This window comes from Capra hircus, chromosome 22 (genome assembly GCF_001704415.2).
Source record: "Capra hircus breed San Clemente chromosome 22, ASM170441v1, whole genome shotgun sequence".
Classification (NCBI taxonomy): Eukaryota; Metazoa; Chordata; class Mammalia; order Artiodactyla; family Bovidae; genus Capra; species Capra hircus.
Genome location: NC_030829.1, coordinates 11,724,496 through 11,746,744, shown reverse-complemented (window position 1 = coordinate 11,746,744; position 22,249 = coordinate 11,724,496). Strand labels below are relative to the sequence as shown.

At 47.4% G+C, this 22,249-nt stretch overlaps 2 protein-coding genes across 12 annotated transcripts in view; both read right to left on the bottom strand.

The window, feature by feature from the left end:
* The window catches only part of EXOG (endo/exonuclease (5'-3'), endonuclease G-like), a 32,193-nt gene extending 24,990 nt beyond the window's left edge, over positions 1 to 7,203 (bottom strand). For 7 of the 8 annotated variants that reach the window (XR_001917016.1, XR_001917014.1, XR_001917012.1 and 4 more), the window contains exons 1-4: positions 6,980 to 7,203; positions 5,268 to 5,417; positions 2,376 to 2,515; positions 615 to 691 (exon numbers count right to left, since the gene is read on the bottom strand). Coding sequence is in view for 2 of the 8 variants with exons in the window: in XM_018038298.1 (XP_017893787.1) it covers positions 615 to 691; positions 2,376 to 2,515; positions 5,268 to 5,417; positions 6,980 to 7,142 (530 nt within the window). In the remaining 6 variants the exon portion in view is untranslated. The remainder of the gene's footprint in view (positions 1 to 614; positions 692 to 2,375; positions 2,516 to 5,267; positions 5,418 to 6,979) is intronic. The other variant, XR_001917017.1, reaches the window with a different exon arrangement.
* Positions 9,879 to 22,249, bottom strand: part of ACVR2B (activin A receptor type 2B) — a 37,051-nt gene continuing 24,680 nt past the window's right edge. For 3 of the 4 annotated variants that reach the window (XM_018066623.1, XM_018066622.1, XM_018066624.1), the window contains 3 exons: positions 21,771 to 21,909; positions 21,531 to 21,661; positions 9,879 to 20,215 (listed from right to left, as the gene is read on the bottom strand). In XM_018066623.1, the coding sequence (XP_017922112.1) occupies positions 20,021 to 20,215; positions 21,531 to 21,661; positions 21,771 to 21,909 (465 nt within the window). In that variant the 3' untranslated portion in view covers positions 9,879 to 20,020. 4 annotated transcript variants of the gene reach the window in all.

Here is a 22,249-nt window from a genome sequence, read left to right as displayed (position 1 = left end):
GCACTGATAGGTGGGCTCCCACCCACTGGATCACCAGGGAAGCCTGGGAAGTACTAGGTTTTATCAGGTTACTGGGCAAAGCACCAATTTATAACTTAAGAAAATCAATTTCAAATAAATAACTCAAACATATTTCTGGAATTTTCCACTTAATGTTTTTGGACTGCGGCTGATGGTCAACAATTGAAACAGCAGAAAGCAAAACCACAGATGAGAAGGGACTGCTGTAGACAGCTTCCATCAAAGACTGGTAATGGTGATGTTCAGTGGTGCGTTCTCAAAAAGCTCAGCAACTCTTTTAAGTACAAACAGAGCAAAATTCAGAGCCTTGTGCCCAGTGCACAGCGCTCCACTGCCTCAGGAATACTGTCTTCACTAGTTTCTTCCAGACTTGAGGCCAGTGGAAACGAGACCAAAAGGCTGGCTACGGACTGACGTCTGTACTTCCATAGGAAACCATCACCAAATCCAGCAAAGAAAACCAGCCCAAAGCATTTATCTTCAGTATTGTTAGCATTTAAAAAACAAGAGACAGAAACAGCTCGGGCACGCATTCTCCTTGTCATATCCCTCATCTCCCACAGAATCACATTTTAAAAACTCCCCCTGCTCACCTGTTCCAATATCCAGCATTATTATCAAAATTCTGAGGCACGATATTAGAGAGGTAAAAGGTTTCAGCCATGGCTTTCTGCGAAAAGAAAAACAGGACATGCACTGAAATGCCTTCCCCTCCGAGAGGGGCAACCAGTTCCTTACTCAAACCCCAGCTCCAGGCAATTACAGCCACTATTTGTTTAGATAAATGAAAGCCACAACTGCTCCATGACACAAAGCTCAATAAGGATTATCATCAGAATAAGGACTGTCACAAAAGTAGTAGTTTGGCGTGCAACCTTTCTTCACAATTTATTAAATTCATACATGTAATGTCGACTATATGAACAAAAAATTTCCGACGTATAGCTAAAAGGTCAATTCTAGTGTTAAGTCTCTGGCAAAGAGTTTCTCAACAATGGTTAGCTTTCAGGAACACAGCAGTGTTTAAGTAGCATAGTACAAACACATTAGTTCAAAAGCGGTACCAAAAAAGTCCTGTTCTTTTGAATTTCTGGCCTCTGTGTGTTCATTCAGGCTTCCCTGGTGGTTCAGACAGTAAAGAATCTGGCTGCAATGCAGGACACCCGGGTTGGATCCCTGGGTGGGGAAGATCCCCTGGAGAAGGGAATGGCTACCCACTCCAGTATTCTTGCCTGGAGAATTTCATGGACAGAGGACCCCGGCGGGTCCATGGGGCTGCAGAGTCAGACACGACTGAGCAACTAACACTTTTTCATGTGTTCCTTCACCTCCCGTTTCTGGCCTGTACGCCCAAGGCTCTGCACCAGGTTCCCTATTATTGACCTACACTAACTGCCAAGGTCACCAAATACTCAGTCTTCAAAAAGTGGCTCTCAGGCTTGCATGCACGCTGACATAACCTACGGAGCTTCAAAAAAACGGATGCTTGGGTCCCACGCCCTAGAATTCCTGATTTACCTGCTCTGATTACAGTCTGGGTACCAGGACTTTTTTAAGACTTCCCCAGCTTCTTACAATGAGTATCTAAGGTTGAGAGTCACTATCTTAAAGACAATAATCACCAACAATTCATGTAATAAATCTCAATGTCAGAAAAGTCATTTCTCCCCTTTTTTTGGCAGAAAAAGTATCCTAAACTAAAGGAGGCTAGAGAGACATGACAATTAAATGTAATATGTGACTCATGATTAGATACTGAATTTTTTTTTTTAAGTTTCAGATGACATAATTGGGATAATTTGGCACATCTGAATGTGAACTGTATACTAGATATTATTATACAAAAACACATTTACACACATTGCTTATAATGATATAACTTGATATATACTCAAATATCCTCATCCTCAGATAATATAATCTCCCAAACAACCTACCTAGTCATGAAATGTTACCATGTCTGCAATTTACTGTCCATGGTTTAAGAAAATTCATACATAAAGTAAATGTATCAAGATGCATTTTCTGTGCTATCCTCAACTTTTTTCCAAGTCAAAATATTTTTGCTGTGCTCTCTTTTCAACTTTTCTACAGGTCTGAAATTAAAAATGAGTGAGTCGTTTAAGCTCATATTGGCTTTCCAATTCCCTTTTGCATAGCTTTTAGTGTTCCTCACTCCACTCCTTTAAAAATGCTTGAGCATCTGAGCAAAGAAAAGAAGTGTAATCAGGAAGAAAAGTATAGAGTATGAAAATTCTCAAGGGTTAGGGTTTGGGTCTTAGGTTAATTTCCAAGTCCCATGGAATGCATAATACCAGCCCTGTGTTCCCATCTCTCCCAAAAAATATGCCTACAGTTGAGAATTTGTTATTTCCTGCTGGAGCCATGTGGCCTCGTGACCACCCACTGCCAATATAGTCCTCGTTGAAGGCGCTGAAGGCTGGAGGGATGTTGGGATCTGGCTTGAATTTACAATGTTTTCTGTCTGCGGCACCTGAAGAAAAAAGATACACAATAAGTGCACAAATCTCTCTCGAGATTCTCTAAGCAAGGCAAGCTGCCAGCTGGTGTCTCTTTGAGCGGTTAGTAGGTAGTATCAATCCTTAGTGATGGCATGCACGTCTCAAGTTCCTGGGATAGTTCAGATACTTCATTTGAGTTTAGCAAGAACTAAGTCTTGCCTTTAGTCCCCCTCACCCCATAAGGCTACAGAAACAAAAGCAATATGGCTTTTGTTTACCAGGACCACTCTAACCCTCTCTGGACTCTGGCGTTCCCCCAAATATTGCCCTGGCAAAGCTCTACTATCATATAGGTTCTTCATATATATATTTTTTTTAAGTGATTTTTTTCTATATACTGCTAATAACATTTCTTGTTGTTTTCGGCAGGAGAGTTAATCTAAATAACTTAGCCTGTCATTACTAAAACTGTAAAACAAATGCTTCATACTAAAATTAAAAGGAAATCACAGGTATATTGCTTCCTGTTTTCAAATATTAATTAGCTCTATTTCACCTCCTCAAAACCATAGAGCTCACATGATTAACACTATGCAACACAGTGCTTTTTTTTACATACCTGTGAAAATAGTAACTTAAGCGCAAGATAAAATTAGTAAAGCTGAAATCCCATCTTGGGCAAACTGTTGTATTTAAAGGAAATTTATCAGGCTTGAGACTAAATCAAGTGAGTTTCTCTTGATGTAAATTTATAATCAGAGACTTCCCTGGTGATCTAGTGGTGAAGACTCCATGCTCCCAAAGCATGGAGCCCAGGTTCAATCCCTGGTCATGTAACTAGATGACACACACCACAGCTAAAAGATCTCGTATGTGGCAACTAAGGCCCACGGCAGCCAAATAAACAACTTTTTAAATTGATAATCAATTTCACTTGCTATGATAAAGTTTACACTTACATCAGTTCCCTTCTAGCAGTAAGCATATTTCCAAGTCAAAGTGAAAGTTGCTCAGTCATGTCTGATTCTGGGACCCCACTGACTATACAATACAGTCCATGGAATTCTCCAGGCAAGAATACTGAAGTGGGTAGCCTTTCCCCTCTCCAGGGGATCTTCCAACCCAGGGATTGAACCCAGGGCTCCTGCATTGCAGGTGGATTGTTTTACCAGCTGAGCCACAAGGGAAGCCCAAGAATACTGGGACGGGTAGCCTATCCCTTCTCCAGGGGATCTTCCCAACCCAGGAACTGAACTGGGGACTCCTGCATTGCAGGTGGATATTTACCAACTGAGCTACCAGAGAGGCCAAGCATATTCCGATCCTCCTGCTATTCTGCAGGTTAATGAGTACTTTACGAAGGCACACACTCATTTTAATATATTTAAACACAGTATGCAGTATAAAGCAATGGAGAAATAATTTGTGGGTCATATAGCAAATTAAAAGGCAAATAACAGAATGGGAATAAAACAACTCTGACAAAGCAATAGTCTTAATACAAAAATTTCCTACAAAATTCAAAAAAGAATATCCCCATTGAAAATGGTAAAGAAAAATTCACAAAGAATAAATCACAAAATACTAACCCTCAAAGTGAGGGTTAATTAACCCTGGTAACCCACAAACAGTAATGGTGGGAGTGTAACAGCAAACAGGACAAAGAGTGATAGTGGGCGTGTAAACTGGAAAGGCTTCCTAAAAATCAGTCTAACAGTAAACAGCAAGACCTGGCCATCCTGATTACAGGAATGCATCGAGACAGGAGGACATGTGAACAGACGCACGCACCAGCCTGCCCCTCCAATCGCGAATCCCGTTCGCCCTCGCTACAGCCAGGCTGGCCTTCCTTTAGGTCCCTAATGGAACAACACTCTTCACATGGAGGCCTCTGAAGAGGCAACTCTGCTTCTCCTTCCCTGTCTGGAATGCTCTTCTCTGCATCCCGCTACCCACCCAGCTCACTGCCATCCACTCTTCAGGCCCCTTTCTCAGAGAAGCCTCGCTAAGCAGCATCAGATTCTCCTGTTATAATCTCTCATCATCTTCTTTATTGTTCCTTAATTATGCAAACCCAACTTCCAATCACTTCTCCTCCGGAACAGTTAACGCCAAGTGTAACTATACGTTCATGAGTATTTGATAGGTCAACACACCCGCTCCCTGACCCAGTGTCCTGGGGGTAGACACCGTCTACTCTGGTCACTGAGAGAAGGCCCAGCACAGTGCCAGGCAAATGGCAGGCATTTGAAGGTATGTGTGGAGGTTATGCGGAGAAGGCAATGGCACCCCACTCCAGTACTCTTGCCTGGAAAATCCCATGGACAGAAGAGCCTGGAAGGCTGCAGTCCACGGGGTCGCTGAGGGTCGGACACGACTGAGCAACTTCACTTTCACTTTTCACTTTCATGCATCGGAGAAGGAAATGGCGACCCACTCCTGTGTTCTTGCCTGGAGAATCCCAGGGATGGTGGAGCCTGGTTGGCTGCCGTCTATAGGGTCGCATAGAGTCGGACACGACTGAAGTGACTTAGCAGCAGCAGTGGAGGTTATGAATGAGTGGTGCTCACAGCAGCCATATTTGTGACAAAGCCTCCAATTCAGGTGTCAAGATACAGATGCTCTCAACCCCTGAGACAGCCAGACAGGGTCCATTTATCTAGTGAGCCATACAGACATTTTCTACAAGCGCAGTAATGTAGAAAGGGTTGAAATTATTCATAACCCTCCTTGTTCTAAATTTGGAAACATCTTTCATCAATACCTTTGCTTCTAACCACCTACCCATTATCTTGCTCTTGGATATATGTTCAAGAACCCATCTAGGCACCCGCTTTGATTGATCATAAGACAAGGCATGGTTAGTGTAACACCTTGTCTCTGTTCCAGCTAAAGGGAATCCAAATTGTTCCAAGACAGCCTTTTCCGAAGAACCTAAAAACGAGAAAGGGTGCAAACATAACAATTAGTGACTTTTATTAGTAACAAAAAATAATAACGAAGGGGGTAAGACAAAGGACTGGCTCAACCATAACATTAACCAGGTGATCTCATTTTTGCAATTACTTACAAGGCAAAGGAGAGAGTAAGCAAAATACTAGTTTGGCCTAAAATCAAGTGCATAATTCTAGCCAAGTAAACTGTAGCTATTTCATTAACTGTTAAATAAGAATCCGATTTTACTGGTCTTTCACATCGAATTTTCAAATCTCTGCACCACACAACGCAGTGTACTCAAGAAAAACTCCTGTCATCGATATAACTGAATGGGAGACAGCCTACCTATTCACCATGCTTTAAGAGTTAATGTGGGGACAAAAGCATAGACTTTTAATTTTTACATTTTTTTTTTTAAGACTCTCATTCAGGGACTTCCCTGGCAGTCCAGTGGTTAAGATTCCAGGCATCCAATGCAGGAGGTGCTGGTTCAATCTAGGATCAGGGAACTAACATCCCACATGCCTCGCAGCCAAAAAAAAAAAACACAAAAGCCAAAAACCCAAACAACAACAACAAAAAGACCGCCTCATTGACACGCTGCCTCGATGTTCTGGTACTGAGGCAGAGATGTCTGCATCAGCAAGACAGTGGTGAAACGGCTACAGCTTTTCCTAATGAGAGAAACTAAACACCTGATGAACAGGGAGTCAGTCTCCAAACAACGCTCTTTCGATGTCCTCTCCAGGCTTCAACTCACCAGAGTACCCTCTCACTAAATCTCAAGTGTCAGAAGGAGCAAATGAAATGCGTATGTTGAAGACAGAAATGAGCATGAGCTCATCTACTCTGTCAAACATAAGGTACACCTGGTAACTTGCAGATTTACTTGCGTTGAAGGCGGCTAGCAGATGTTCTTCACTGAAACAATGATCAAAGGAGGACAGCTCCCGGATCTGCTAAAACAGCGCCCCCCAACCTTTTTGGCATCAGGGACTGGTTTCCTGAAACACAATTTTCTCAAGGACCTAGGGGTGGGTCTATGGTTTCAGAATGATTCAAGCTCATTACATTTACTGTGCAGTTTATTTCTATTATTATTACATGAGCTCCACCTCAGATCATCAGCCATTAGACCCCGGATCTTTGGGACCCTTGTGTTAAAACTATGGGGTCCTTCGTTCATTCATCTATACTTACTAGACGCCCATTATGTACCAGGTACTGGGCCGTGTATACGGTGGAGAACAAAACTTTAAGGAAAAACACGGTCCGAAAAAAAAAAAAAAAACACGGTCCGAGCGCTTATGGAGCTAACAGTCGAGGAGAGGGCAGAAGACAGTGAAAAACACGTGTGGGGATCAGTACTTGGGGGATAGTAGACTCCGGCCGGAAGGAAGCACACGGAGCCGGCAGGAGAGACGCGCCGTGGGGAGGGGAGGCAGAACCGAGACTGGACAGCGGCCGGTCAAGCGGCGAGTGGCGACAGCGTGTGCATGGTTACTGCTCCCGGCCGAGGCAGAAGCCTGGACCCGAGCGCTGGGGGCCCACACACTCACCATCCGGATCCCTCACCACCGCCGCTGGCTCAGCATCCCGACTCCGGAGGAACTGCACGACCACGAGCCCAGTGCTCGCAGCGCCCGCGACAGCTCCGGCCACGAAGCCACTCAAAAAGCGCCGGGACCCTCGGAGACGGGAAGCAAAACTTTTAGCAGCCATCTTGCCCGAGACGCTAGCCTTCTGCCTCAGCGCATGCACGCGCCAGGTCGGCCGCTTTAAAGCCAATCGCAACCACGGCGTCCAGACACGCATGCGCCACCTCGAATCGCCTGGCGCTGAGGCTCTCCCGGACGCCCGAGGCTGGGGCGCAAGCGCGCGCCCTCTGGTGACCGACCTGGAAGCCCAGGCGCACGCAAGCTCCACCTCCAGTCCATTTGGACCGGGTGATGCGTGAGGGCATGACACCATGAGGTCTCAGTATGTGCACATACAATCCTGTTAGTCCCACTTAATAGGTGAGTACACCACTTGCACATGCTTACAGTAAGGTCCTAAGAACCGAGATTCCAACTCAAATCTGATTCTAAAACCTGTGCCACATTAGGTGTGTTCATGACACGTGGCTTTGAGGTCGCATGATACACAAATCATAACTTCCGAAGACAGCTTTGCACCTAAGGAGTTTCTTGACAAGACAGTACTCCATGGTCGTTCAGGACCCTGAATCACAGCACAGGGTTTTGGATCCCCACTCACCATTTCCACCTGCTTCCTCTTTTGAAACAAGAATTACTACTACTACTTCTTAGACCCTAGGGTTGTGAGGATTAAAGGAGATTAAGCATATGGTGTGTTGAGAAGAACTTGAGGCATGTTGTTAAATGCTCTGTTAATATTCACAATTTATTTAGCGCTACTTTCTATATGAAATCTAGTTTGCTGAATGCTTGCTGTCTAAAAATGGGTAAGTTTTATGCACTCCTACTCACAAATAGGTCTTCATTTTGCAGCATAATCTCTGGCATTCCATGTGGACTTAGTTCACTAAGCAGGAAGCCATTGCTAACTTCAATGTAGACCTTGTTTTGAGTTTCATGACTCCATGCCTCCTCCCAGGAGTACCTGTCGTGAAGTCATCTTGTATCATCCCCTGGGCCTCTGACACTAACTGGTTTAGCTAGGTCAACCAGAGTCTTCCTAAGGATTTTGAATCTGGAACTTTCTGCAGGTAGCAAAGTTGTGACAAGTGGAACTCTGGCACCTAAGGCCTTTTTTTTCCCGCTAAGTAGTCAAAGAGCAGATGCATCTGGTTTTGCACAGAACACAAGGGGATCAAATGCTGAGACAGGTGAAGGTCTGTGATGCCAAACCCCGTTTCCAAGGCCCCTGAAGAAGTTCAGACATACATATCCTGCCTTTACCCAGAGCTGGGCTGGCCACTTGTCCCAGGATCCTTCCAGCAAAGCCCCCTTTTTGTTCAGTGGTGTCTGGCAACTGCAGTCAAGAATACAGACAAATACAACCAGGCAGCATTAGTTATCTGCAGGTTTCAAAGCTGCTTCCACCAGAGTTTACAAAATATACACATTCACTTAAGAGGTATTTCTCAAGGCCCTCCCGAGTGTATGGCACTAGAGAGGGGAATGATGGGTGACTTCTCATCTACATCCTGCACTTGGAAACAATGGTGGGACCCCATAGTGGGTCCCAAGAGTCAAGAATTAGAAGAGAAGATTGCCTGACTCTGGGTAGGATGCCTCCTCTGGGCCTGTTGGACTTTAAAATGAAGGACTAGTAGTTTTAAAACTGTCATTAGGGGAACTTTAGTATTCCACAGGGGTGCTTGAGAAGTAAGGGAAGGAGGCAGAGGCAGGCTGAATGGCCCCTGAGCCTTCTTCTACTTGCTCATGTGGGCAAGCCTGCTTTTATGAACTGGCTTGTATTTTTTTTTTACTGAAAAAAAAATTCCTTTGCTGAGGAGAAAGCAACCAGATGGCCCCTGCAGTCCAAAACTTCCAATGTTGTTAGCACCAAGGTCTTTATTCAAAAACATTATTAGCCTTTTGTCTTCCTCTCCTTCACTGATAAAAGGTGAACTTCCTAACACTAAAAAAGGACAAAATGGACTCAAAACTGAACAGGTGATTCCTAAATAAAGGGCCCCTCCCTTCAAAAATTACTCCCAAGTGTTCTAAGCAAGTTATTTAATCTTCATAATAAAGTGAATAAAAACACACTGACCCCACCAGGATTCAAAACTGTTGTTTCTCCACACTTAGAAGGTACTAGTCACAAGCCCCCCCCCCCCCAAAATCTTTTATCTTACTACAGAAAGCAGTGAGGTGATTTCTGAGTCTTTCCTGTAAATTATAGACTATAATTATTTTATTCACAGGGAACCATGTTTGCATCTAGTGAGGTAACTCAGAAACTCCAAAGCAAGAGACCTGACTGCTGGTTTACATCTGGGGAGGTGTTCCATCACTGTATTTTTTAATAGCTTAGCAAGTGACCAGGCTACTCAACCATGTTTGGAAATGGCAGCACTTGTATTCCACAGTAGTCCTGAGTATAATATTTTTTCTGGGTTTCTCTGCTTCAGTTACAAAAATAGTGCTCAGGGCTGTCTGCCAAGCACATAGGACTGTGGGGTAGCGTTGCTTGAGGAGGTCTTGGGGATTTGCAAAACACACCCCTGCTCTGCAGGAGCATACTCAAGAGTCCCAGGATGGTCCACGAAGGAGATGCCCCGTCTCCAACTAAGTCCTGAGCTTCTGAAGGGCGGAACTGGAGGCCTGTGCTTAGTCACCCACAGGACCTTGGCAGCCCGGTATCAGCCATGAACAAGTGCTTGTATCCCACACAGGAACTCACAGAGGTGCTCAAGTTGGCCCTGTAAGTGGGAGAACAGAACCCCCCTGCCATGTGATTAAGAGAGACCACAGGGGTTTTTTTAATCATTATTATTTTATTTTCATATACAAAAAGATAAAACTTGAAATAGTTCTAGGTTTTTCCTCCTATTCTGTTGGGGTGTGGCTGCTTCTTCACACGGGGGGTGGGGGTTGGGGGGGGACTACATTCACATCGGTTTATTTGAGGACCCAGTGCAGAGTTTAAGCAGCAAAACCCCAACTTAGCAGGTCTAATTTCAAACTTGACACTCATTTCTAAAATTACCACAGTAAAAAGGAACAAAGATCCACTGCAAATGAATGAACTATGATACAATGTTCTTTCCAAAATGTCTTCATTTTGCAACTGTAATTACATGGATGTCTGCTTTAGGCCATTTCAGGTGTGTGCGGGTATTTAATATATATATATAGGTGTGTATATTTTATATATATATAATATATATATATTATACATATATAAATCAGCACACTTTTCAAATCCAGACAGGGTAACAGCAACAAGCTTAACTCTGTGTGTGTATATATATATATTTTTTAAACATGATACTTTAGTATAACTTTTGTTAATTCAGTAGTACAATCTATTTCTGTTCTATAAAACTTTTATTGTATAGCTACAAGGGTGAAAAGTGACCTATTACATTTACATCTCACATATCCTGGTACACAGTACTTATTGAATTTGAGCCAAAAACAAGAAGTCTTCAGTTTTAGCACTTAAAGAGCTTCCTCAACTTCTACTGTCTGAAATCATATCCTAGTCACATTTCCAGAGTTTGCAAATTATTCATCATTGTTAACGGCAAGAAACAGGTGAATCCAAACTTTTAATTACAGTTTTATATACAAGTTAGATAACACAGCTCAAGAAGACTTTGCTATCCATCCTAAACCCAACACACACATTCTCCACTAAGTTATTAGACAAGTCTTAGGGATTTCTGTCTTTCCCTTACAAATACTACAAACATTTAGAAGGAGCTGGTAAAACTGATCTATGACGATGGCAAATGAGAGGTGACATCTACTGGTTCCAAAATCGGTCCTGCAGATGTGCTCTGCTGTGCTCTTTGCCTGTGTCTGTTGCGTGCAGAAGCTCTTTTCACAAGAACTGACATCAAACTCAATATAAGCTGAATTTACAGTACTGTATGAAGTTATTCAGATTCAAGGACAAATGTGGAAAAATGTTAACACATGGAAAATTGGCCTTTGATGCTACCATAAATATGTCAAATTCATAAGCAGATTCTATTTCTACAGCTGAAAAATGGCATCATGTCGATTTGTGGTGTGGAACTGAAATCTCGAAGTATGTTTCTCATCTGCGGTAACCCTCACCACCCCCCCCAGTTCTCAAGTACCACCCAACTTACTTTTGGATTTTTACAGAATTCTAGAAGAAAAAAAAAAAATGGAGGGGGGAGGGAAAAGACGCTGGCATTTTAACAAGTCTCCCCCTCCCAGGAGGTCGTCAGGCTCTCAGATGAGGTCTCCTAAGAATCTCTGCATGGTCACTGGCTCTCAGACGGCCTCTCGAAAATGACCTGGACACTGTCCAACTCAAACCCCAGCTGTTGCCTCATCCTTCCTATTCTCATCTCTGCCGCTGCTGGTAAGACTTCGATGAGTGCGTTCTTCACTTATGGAAAAACTATTTGGCAAAACAGACACTTAATGTGTGGCAGTGCTCTGAGAAAGCCTCAGCTAAAGCCCCTGCAGAGAGCAAAGCGCGCTCTGAGGGCTGCGTTGGGACCCAGCGGGGACACGCTGACCCTGCTGTCCCATGGCCAGCAGCACCAGCCAGGCAGCAGCCCACGCTCACTAGGGCCGAGTTACCACTTTAATCTTGGTCTGCCATCTACGCCCCGGAGACGCAAATTCAGATGTGGTGACTGCTGGTTAATTAAACTTTCTGAACTGGTTTGGAAAAAAAAAAAAGGCTCTTTAAAAAAATATATATATATTTATTTAAAATACATCAAAATGACAAACAGCCATAACCCGCAAGGCCTAATTTCACAGCAACGTATGCTACAGACATCTTCCCAAAATGCACTGTGGTGGATGGGGTGGGTGGGGGGATCGATCCTGCCATTTAAGGGAATGTTCTACACTTGAGCTTTAGCGACTGCTCATTTTCAGAACTCATTTGTGAACAAGGCCAACCAGCTGAGTCACTCTGCCTGTTCAGAGCCGAGAATACTGGAAACGGCAGAATTCAGAATGGAACACAGGAAGCACCGTTCAGATGACACTCAAGACCCATCCCACCACAGGGCCGCGAAGAGCTTGCCAGAAGCCCCTTTTTCCAATCCTTGGGAAGAGTTTTACTGTAAAACAAACAAGTACCCATACTCGGCAGGGTTCCTGTGTGTGTGTGTGTGTGTGTGAGAGAGAGAGAGAGAGTGCGTGTCGCAAGCCTGCGGTTTCTAGAGGACCCAGATGGTGACACTGTTCCAACACGAGGTCTGAGGTAACTGGTTCTTAACACGCCTGGAGCACAGAACTGCATCCAGAAAATACAGCTGGGAAAAAGGAAAAAGGCGGGACTTCTGGCTAGAAAAGACAAGTAGAAAAAAGCTTACAGCAGTTGCTTTTGGGGGGAGGCAGGTGGCGAAAACAAAGGCACGGCAATTGCATCCAAGGCGCGCGGCTGGAGGGCAGACAGACGCTCTCTGATGGGGAGCAGGGAAGGGCCGAGGGTTGCTGCCCAGAGTGCCCCTGCACCTGCCGAAACGCAGCTCATTCAAGCACAAAAGGGGTGGCGCAAAACGCTGCTCTCGGGCAAAACGCTGCTCTCGGCCAGGCCGAAGAGCAGCACAGCAGGTTTAACGGGCACAGTAGAGACTCTCCTGACAACACCGTCCCAACCAGCGCACCTTTGAACCCAGCGGCTGAAGCCAGAAGGCCTTCAGCAACTGTGGATACAGAGGATTAGCTACATGACTGACCTCTTACACATCCCCATCAGAAAGGCTCACCCCAGTAACCACTCTCCACCCAAAAACCAAAAGGCTAACAGGTAAAGACCGCCTTCCACATCACGGCCGTGATGCTGACCTTTGTAGGAAGAGCAGGAAACCCTTGTAGGCACTGGGCAGAGGCCCTGATGGTACGTGGTTCTGAGCCGCCTCTGCGGGCGCCAGGGTTGCTTGCTAGAGGCAAGCGGTGAGCCAGCCCAGCCCCTCTCGCCTCCCAGCAGCCTTAACAGAGAAGACAAACTTGCCGGACAGCCCTCCATTTACTCTGATCGCACTGCCCACACACCGCGCCCCTCCCTTTCCGAATGGAAAATTCTCTCCTGAAAAACTGGATAATCTGGTCTGAGACCATTCGGTCTGGTAGATTTCTCCAATCAGCAAATCCTCGTTTTACACATTTGTTGCCTGAATCTTACTCGAGTCCCAAGCCACCCCAATCTGCACCCTGGTACCATTTCTGTTCCCCGAAACCCCTTCACACCACTACACCCATGAGAGTAACTTACAAAGGAGTTATTCTCCTCAGAACCCTTTGTTCAAAAGAAACCTCAGGAGGAAGCACGTATATAAAGCACACGGCAGGACCCTCTGGCCTCTCCCAGCCCCTCTCCTCGGCAGACTGCCCCATGCAGACAGCTGCGAGTGGAGTTTTGGGCCAAACAAGACCCATCGGTGGACTGCAATCTGCCAGTGTATCAACAAGAAGTCGCAGAAGCACTCAGGGATGGCCCCACACCACTCACACTCCAGTGTACACTTATCTTGAAAGGTAAAGCTCATGGCTCTGATTACAAAATCATTCTTACTCAAACTCACTGGACTTTATAAAAATAATCTGTGGTATAAAACAATCTCCACACTGTGCAGAAGAAATCCGTCGGGTGATATAACTAAATATATATGTAGTGCTACAGATTTCTTAAAGTAAAATTTCAAGTGTCGTATCTCTATTATATAACCTATTCTTTTATTTACAATGCTACCTAACAACATTCGAATGCGAACATGATTGGGAGAATCCAGGAATGAGCCCGCGCCCAACCCACAGCAGAAATTCCCAGGGCTCAAGACAGGACTCCTCCATTTGCAAAAAAAAGACCCATCCACATCTGCCTGAAAAGCATGAGCTAATGGGCCCTATTTTTTGTAACTGTGAGCTTCAAAATGTAAACTTTGCAAGTGAAGGAAACGCGTTTCTGTGGATGTCCAGAAAAGCCCACAGCTGTAGAATCCACTGCATATACACACACGTCTGTGTGTATATTTCTTTAGTGTCCTGTAGTGGGCTTGCAGGAGTTCTCAGAATTGCCCAGGCTCCAGACAATCCAAAGACACTCCTGGAAAGGGCAGTGCAAAGCCCTTCTCCACATGCTGGCATTTAGGGAATATGTGTTTTAATTCATGAGGAAAAAAACACTTGTCTTATCGCTATGAGCTGCCATAGGAGCAAATAAAATCTCACTGGTTTTGGCACTACAGGGGTACATGGAGGATCACAATCACAGAGTCCTGCTTCATTCATACCTGGAAGATACCGTCACAACAATGTAAAAAGCTGGGTAAAAATTCTCAGTAGTGGTAAATCTTTTCAATTCAAAATTCTGTCCAAACCAAAGTTTACAGTGAACGCAAAATGAGTTTAAAACAAGAGTATTCAAAATACCCCACTAGATAATCTGGACTTCTACTTGATGGTCATTTGTAGTTCTCCTGGACCCACCGCAGTCATCCCTCTATATGGAGGGTTGCGGGGTGGAGATCCGAAATCCACTGATGCAGAAAGCTCTTGCATAAAATGACACACATTTGAAATCACCTCCAGATTACTTATAATACCTAATATAATAAAATACTATGTAAAGAGTTGTAAATATAATGTAAGTACTATGTAAAGAGTTGCCAGTAAGTGGCAAATTCAAGTTTTGATTTTTGGAACTTTCCGTAGTATTTTTCCCCCAAATATTTTTGATTCGAGGTTGGATGAACCCGAGAACGAGGAACCCATGGCTGTGGAGGGCCGACTATAACTGTTTTTCAAGTGTGGCTGAGTCACATGAATTAATTTCCAAGGGAAGGGGTGCATTTTAAAATTCCATTTATTTCTGCTACAAAACTAAATCCTCTTTAAAAAAAAAACAAACTTCCCCAAGCCTCCTAAAGGTCTGGGATACATTCATAGGTGGACTGCTGGTTGCAAATTAACTGTCAGGAATCTTACTTAAAGAACATGCCTATAACCCTGAATTCATTGTTTACAAATCTAGACATAGAAGAAAAACAAACAGCTTATCAACTGAATTACTGGGCTGGTTTCTTTGCCTAAAACATAACTCCTGATTGGGACTTGAACTCATCATTCCTAGGCTGAACACATCAGCTGCTGAGTATTTTACCAGCTCAGCTTTTGTGAACAGCCACTGACCAGAAAAGGCCACCTTGCCTCCTTTTCTTTCTTGGCCGCTTGCCCTGAACCGAAAGGGGAGGCAGTGGGATGGGGTGGGGGGTGGGGGGTAGTCAGTCAGTTCCCTGTGCTTCTTGAAGAGTCAGGTCTGAGGCAGGCCTGGCCATCTCTCCAAAGATTCAGAAACAGCTGGCACTGACAAACTGAGTTAACTCCTGGAAGATGTTTCCCGATTTAGGTATTTTTCTAGTAAGCCAAGTTCTCTGGAATAATGCCTGGCTGTTCAACTTCTAGTATGCATTTGCAGTCACATGCCACTCTTTGCGACCCCACAGACTACAGCCCACCGGGCTCCTCTGTCCATGGAATTTTCCAGGCAAGAATACTGGAGTGGGTTGCCATTTCCTACTCCAGGGGATCTTCCCCACCCAGGGACTGAACCCACGTCTCTTGCATTGCAGGTAGATTCTTTACCACTGCGCCACCTGGGAAGCCCCTTCACTTCTAGTACACGTCTAGTACCAATTCTAACAACTTACGTACGTTCGCTCACTATATTCCTTAAAAAAAAAAAAAGAAACATGAAATCCTTGTATTGCCAACAGATGTTGGGAACGTCACATTGTATTCTCAAAGAAGCAGAATTCCATTTGCAAGAGGGCCATCTAGTCCTCCCACCCCAATGGAACAGCTCCCTCCCTGGCCTCATGGTTCAGAGTACAGGGGCCATGGGATGGGGCTCTCTGAGCCACATACACGACATATGGTGGACCCTCAATACGCGGCTCGGCCTGCCACGAAGGAAACATCACACACACACCCCAAGCACCCAAAGAGGAGCAGCACGGCGGCCAGCTGGAGAGAAAAGAGACAGAGAAGAGCCGCGGGATCCCCTGCTCAGCTCCCTAAGGCAGGGCCCAGCCACAACAAGAGGGTCGGCCTGGTCCCTGGGGGCAGGGGGAGAACCACCTCGGAGGCCTGGAGATGACAAATTTTTCCCTCGGCTGAGAAAGCAAGAGTGGGCGGCTCAAGCGTCCCGAGGCTGTCCGAGGCTGCACAAGGTCCCTCTTCTGGACACAGGCCGCCCCATGCAGACAGGATGAAGTCTGCATCAGAAGCAGCTGGCACGTGTAAGGAAGCCTCCCCAGCAGGACTGAGCCCTTGGGGCCCCTACTGAGAGCCAAGACGACAAGAAGGCCATCTGAACACGAGGCTGACGGCGCTTACCCCACTGCCACCGGGCCGGGTCTCCCTTTCTCCTCTGAAGGACCTGCCTGTGGCCCTCACACCCCAAGTAATTCAATCAGAGAAGGACTCCTGGGAGGGATCAACGGCCCCAGGATGTGCTAACGCGCATGCCCTTCCATGGCCTGTGATGAAGTGTCCTCTGCGGGCACTGTGACACAGCGGCCTCTGTCCCCACGTGTCTCCTCCTTCCCTTGCTCACTCCTGGCTCCCTCTGGCTCAGGAGACCTCCCCTGCTGCTGCTGCTAAGTCGCTTCAGTCGTGTCCAACTCTGTGCAACCCCACAGACGGCAGCCCACCAGGTGCTCTGTCCCTGGGATTCTCCAGGCAAGAACACTGGAGTGAGTGGAGACCTCCCCATGAGGGACCAAAGAGAAGACACTCTCCACAGCCAGGAGCCTGCCTGGACGACAGCACACTTGGGAGGAAGGCACAGGGGTCCTGGGCCACTTCTGTCCTCTGACTTGGCCACCCTCCTACCCTGAACGGGGCAGGGACGATGAGACCAGACTCCACGGCTCCCAGTCTTCCACAGAGCTTGGAGGGAGAGAGAAGAGAAATGTAGGAGAGATACGAGCTCCCTGGAAATGGAGAGTGCGTGAAGCATCTGTGGAGAGGAGCACCGGCTGAGCCCCACAAGCCCATCACACAAGCCGGAGCCGCGGATGGCGGGCTCCCCCAGGGGATTCGTGATGACAAAGATGACTTCATCAGAGGCAGAAGACCCCCCAGGCCCCAGCGGCAAGTCGGGAGAGAGACGCCCACCTTCTCCTGGCCACGACCACAGTCAGGGACCCTCAGCCCAGCACACGTGTGCCACCAAAAGCCCTCTGCCAAAACACACCTCATTCCTGTGCCACGGCCCTGAGGAAGTGACGGCAGCTGGGCACAGGGCCAGCAAAGGGGGACCCCCACCCCTGCCTCAGCCTAAAGAGGCCCTGCAGCAGGACAAAGCTCCTCTCAGGAGAATCAAGCCAGCACGCAAAACAAAAACTGCCCAGAGGAAATCTAAAGCCAAACAGAGGCTGGGGTTCAGTGTTCCACACGGGACAGGATCAGGGATCCGGTCATTCCTGTCTGAAATCAGCTACATTTCTTAGTGGTTTATTTGTTTCTTCTGAAGGTTGAAAAGTAGAGATGCCCAGCACTGCCTACCTAAGTAAGGAGAAAGCTGGAGAAACCAGATATGGCACTTTTCAATAAATATTTTAAAGCTTCTGAAAGAAATAAGTGGGAAAGAAAAGCAACTGCTGTAAGGCCTGTTTTGCTGTTAAAAATCGTTCCGAGGGAAGAAAAATACCACAGCACAAAATAGTTTAAAAAAGAAAAGGAAGAAGAGATAGACAAATAACTTACTAAAAAAAAAACAAAAACCTGTCCCTGGAGCCACCCTGGCCAGGTCACATTTTGACCCGTGAAGCAAAGCTCACCTCCCACTGCACAGTGTCCAAACACGCAGAGGAGGACCCAGCCTGGGGGGCCCAGAGCCCCCACCGCCCGGCCCGGCCGTCACAGGCGGCCCAGAGACCTGCCGGGCACTTCCCCTCGCGCCCCCGCTGATTTGCTGAAGAAATTAAGTCTCAAGTAAAATTACCTCATGGGGGTCTAAAGGCCACAATTTTCCCAGGTTAAAGTGGGGTCGCCTGTCATTCTGAACAATGACCTCCCAAGTCGAGGGAAACAGCGGAACCTCCAAAAAACTCAGGAGGAGGCGCCCACCCCTCACCCTAGTCAACCTCTCCCCGTCGCCCACCAACTCGCCTACCCTCAAGGTGAAGAGATCCAGTTTTCAAATAAAAGGGTCTAAAGCAATGGGAAGGAAACGCCTTCACAAATAAGAGTGACGAATGCCCAGACTCAGCCCCAACAGCCAACCCACAGTGGATGACAATTATTTACAAGGGGACGTTATCAAGGAGAAACGGGAGCACTCCCTACAAGACTCACAACTTTTTTTCTTTTTCTCTATTTCTTTTAAACTTTCTTGTCATAAAAGCCAACTTACATTAAAATATACTTACTACGAGACAACACAACTAATAAAATCTATAATAAACCTTACACAAGTAGAAAATTCTGAGGTATTTCTGGTTTGAGGTGGTCTGTGGTCGTGAAGTTTTAATTCTTTTACTTTTCAAAATTTAAACCTCGGAAGCCACATAGCAAAGCATTTGCATGGATGTGTGTGTTTTTAAGAAAAAAAAAAAAAATTTGCATGTTTCATAAATTAAAAAAAAAAAGTCAAAGGTTGAAACAGCAGCATTAGGAACATTCACTGACGAGAGCAAGGTTATGGCAAAACAGAGAAACGGTTTTTTTCGAATATGCACCTCTTGTGAGGGGGTCTGGAGAAAGCTGCGTCCACGAGCTACATAAAGGGACAGTAACGTCACCACACAGGGCAGACAGAGCCAGCGCTGCAGGACTCCAGGGCTCTCCAGAGAGACAGGCCTTGGCCAGGCCGGACCCAGGAAATCCCCTTGCCCCGGCTATGCAGGGCGCCCCCACGTGGCCATTTCCCTGAACTGCTCCAGGAGGAAACAACTTTTCCTCCCTTACAGATATTTACAGTATAATGTCTCATCAAGACTGTACTCACTAAACCGTGATGGTTTCTACCCTTGCCGAACCTTAAAATCAGGGTAGAAAAAAATGTTGTGTCTTATGCCCAAGCCCAAGTGAGTGAAAAGAAAAACTGGACAGGGCACACAGATGGGCCAGAGCCACACCTGATTTCAGACTTTCTCCAAACCCCGCTCTTTGCCGTTCATGCTCGGCCTCCACGCGATCCTTCCCCTCGATTCCGCGTTACCTGAGAAGTAGTCTCATAGCAAAGGATGTTGCTCCGAGTGTGCCCGAGTCCAGTGTAGCTCTGCTCCAGAACCCACCCCCAGCCCCGTCCTCCCCTCCAGTCCAAACCATCCTCATCCTCAGCCCAGTTTTTCCTCGGTCAGGACAACACCCGTTCATCCGTGAAAAGACACGCCTGCTGTTTCTTAAACTCACTGTCTAAAAAGGGATAAAAACACAGTAAAAGGTGAGGCGGGAGGGGGACGAGGGCAGAGGGAAACTCCTCGTGTGAGGAAGGTGTGTTCTTATGTAACAGTCTTCAAAGGTTCCTCTAGGTAGAGTTTGCAGCATTAAGTTTCCTAAGACAGGATGGGTTTCTTTGTGTCACAGGTTCTGAGACAACAAACAAAGAGAAAGCGGGGGAAAATGGACCCCGAGGGGCAGGAGGTGGCCGAGGCTCTTCAGCATGGCGCTGGTTCCTCATTCACAGCTCAGCACCGCAACGCCTGCTGACGTGTCCGCTGTTTGCGATACAGTAGAGCAATGTGCTGGTAAAAACTGATCCAATCCAAAAAAATAATATTAATAATAATAATTATAATAATTATAATAATAATAAAAAGTCAAGGTAAGATAGCAGCTGCATTTTATGTGTTTGTTGGTATTATGGGATTTCCAAAACAAAACACAACTTTTTTTTGTTTTTTTTCCTTTCCTCTTCAGATCTACTGAGTCTGGAGAGCCACTCGTGTCCTGGGCTTAGATGCTCGACTCCTTCGGGGGCAGGTCCACGTTGGTGACGGAGGTCACCAGGGAGACGAGACAGTCCGAGGTAGTGCCGTTGACCGACCTCCGGATCAGGGACACCCGCTCCTCCACGCAGCCCGCGGACAGGCGAGCCTCCGCGTCGTGGTCCCAGCACTCCTCGATTGTCACGCAGAGCTGGGCCAGGCCCTGCACGCCAGCGGGAGAGAGGAAACGCATGCCTCTGCTGGTGGCCCTCAGTGAGGACAAGCAAACCAGCCATGTTCCTGAGGACTGAGCCCACAGGCCCATCCACAGGGCTCTGGGGGACGCTCCCCTGCCAGCAGCCAGGGTCCTGAGCCCACCGGCCTCCTCCACAGCCCCCAGGGAAGGGCCACTGAACCTCAATACTCAACAAGGGAATCCAGGGCCCACAGGGCTGCCTGCCTTGGAGTGGTGACACTGCAACAAGATCTTAGGCAAAGCCCAAATCACACAGGGGCCCAATGTGCAGTTACAGTGGAGACAGAGGGGGACTTCATCCACCTTTTTCCCCATGGCCCCCAGAACCTCCCCAGAGTCCAGGGAATGGGGCCTGACACCCTGTGCTAGAACCAACTGCGTGAAGCTGGGAAAGGCCGCAAGATGAGCAAAGTGCCCACCCATACCCAGAACGATCTGGCCTGCTTGGCACTAGGCCACACTCAGCTCCCTCTGGGCCTGTTCCACGTCAGGGAACTGGACTGGCGACTGCAGCGTCTCTGCCCTGAGAGACTGAACGTCTGAGGCAGAAGCAAGGCCCAGCTCCCCTCTCCCGGTGCCTATATTCTCTCCATTTGCAGTCTTGGGTTTCAGGGAGCAGGCAGCATGGCAGCAGAACGTGACCTCCACAGCTCAACCCCTGACCATGTGGGAAGAGCGCCAGCCCCCAGTGATGTCCTTCGGAATTAACCCTAGGGTGCCAGGGGGAAGGGAGTCAATGGAGCTCAAGGCAAATATCCTTCCAAGAAATGTTAACGGTTTCCACAGCTGGGGTCTTTTGTACATGTCTGCAGACTGGAGGGGCCCTGATGCCACGTAGCTCAGCCCAGGCCCAAAAAATCAATGAGGGCAGGGAAAAGCGATTACTTCATCCGAGTAAGCTGTATTAAACACTTAAGTGATAGGTGTCCTGCCCAGTGAGGTACAGCAACTCCTTAAATCTAATACTACCCTGAGGAGACAAGAGCTCAGAGAAATATAGCAATTTGCCAGATGTCACCCAGCTACTGACGGACAGATCCAGGATTTCAGGTCCCATCACTCGCTGGGGTCAAAAGCAGAGTCGCTGCCTTGGAGCGCACTAACCTGCACAGACTCTCCCCAGGTGGAAGGGAGGCAACGCCCCGGGGGGGAGGTGGGGCTGGGCCTGCGGCCTGAGCCCTCCCCTCTGGCCCTGCCGCACAGGGCGGCTGGGTGCAGCTCCCCTCCTGGCCGTCAGCACCCCACGCCCACAGCCGCCACCGCAGCCCCCGCCGCCCCTCACCGGGTGTTTCAGCCAGTGATCCTTGATGGCCGGCCGCATCTTCTTGTGCACCACAACCTCCTGCAGCTCCTCCAGGGACGGGTGCTGGCCAATCTCCTCCTCAAAAGGCAGCATGTACTCATCCACAGGTCCTGGAGAGAGTGAGTCCCAAGGCGGAGGGGGGGGGGGGGGGAGGGTAACCCGACTGCCCGACTTCTCCCCCACCACGCCCAGGATGCTCGGGGCTCCCGCCCTGCTCACCGTCGGCAGCTTTGCAGCGGGACACGAGCTCCCACAGCACCAGCCCCATGGCGTACATGTCAATGCGCAGAAAGGCGTCTCTCTGGAAGTTGATGGCTCCCTCGAGCACCTCGGGGGCCATGTACCGCCGCGTGCCCACCTGCATGAGGACAGGGGAGGGGCTGTGGTCACCGAGCACGTACAGATGCACTCACAGGACACGGGAGCTACAGCCCGTGTGCGCGCCAGGGTCATCGACAATGACAGCTGTCCCCGACGGTCGTGGAGGGGAGGGGGCGGGGAGGCCTACGAGGGGCACAATGTAATGACGACTGTGAAGTGCCACTCCAGACAGTAGTAATCTACCACAGAACCGCTGCCTCTTAACTCCATCAGCACCACAAGGGGCTCCACAGATAATGTGTATTTTACTAAGACTGACATCAAAAACAGAAGGGAGAGAATAGTTCAAAATACTAACGGCAGTTGTTTTAGGATGA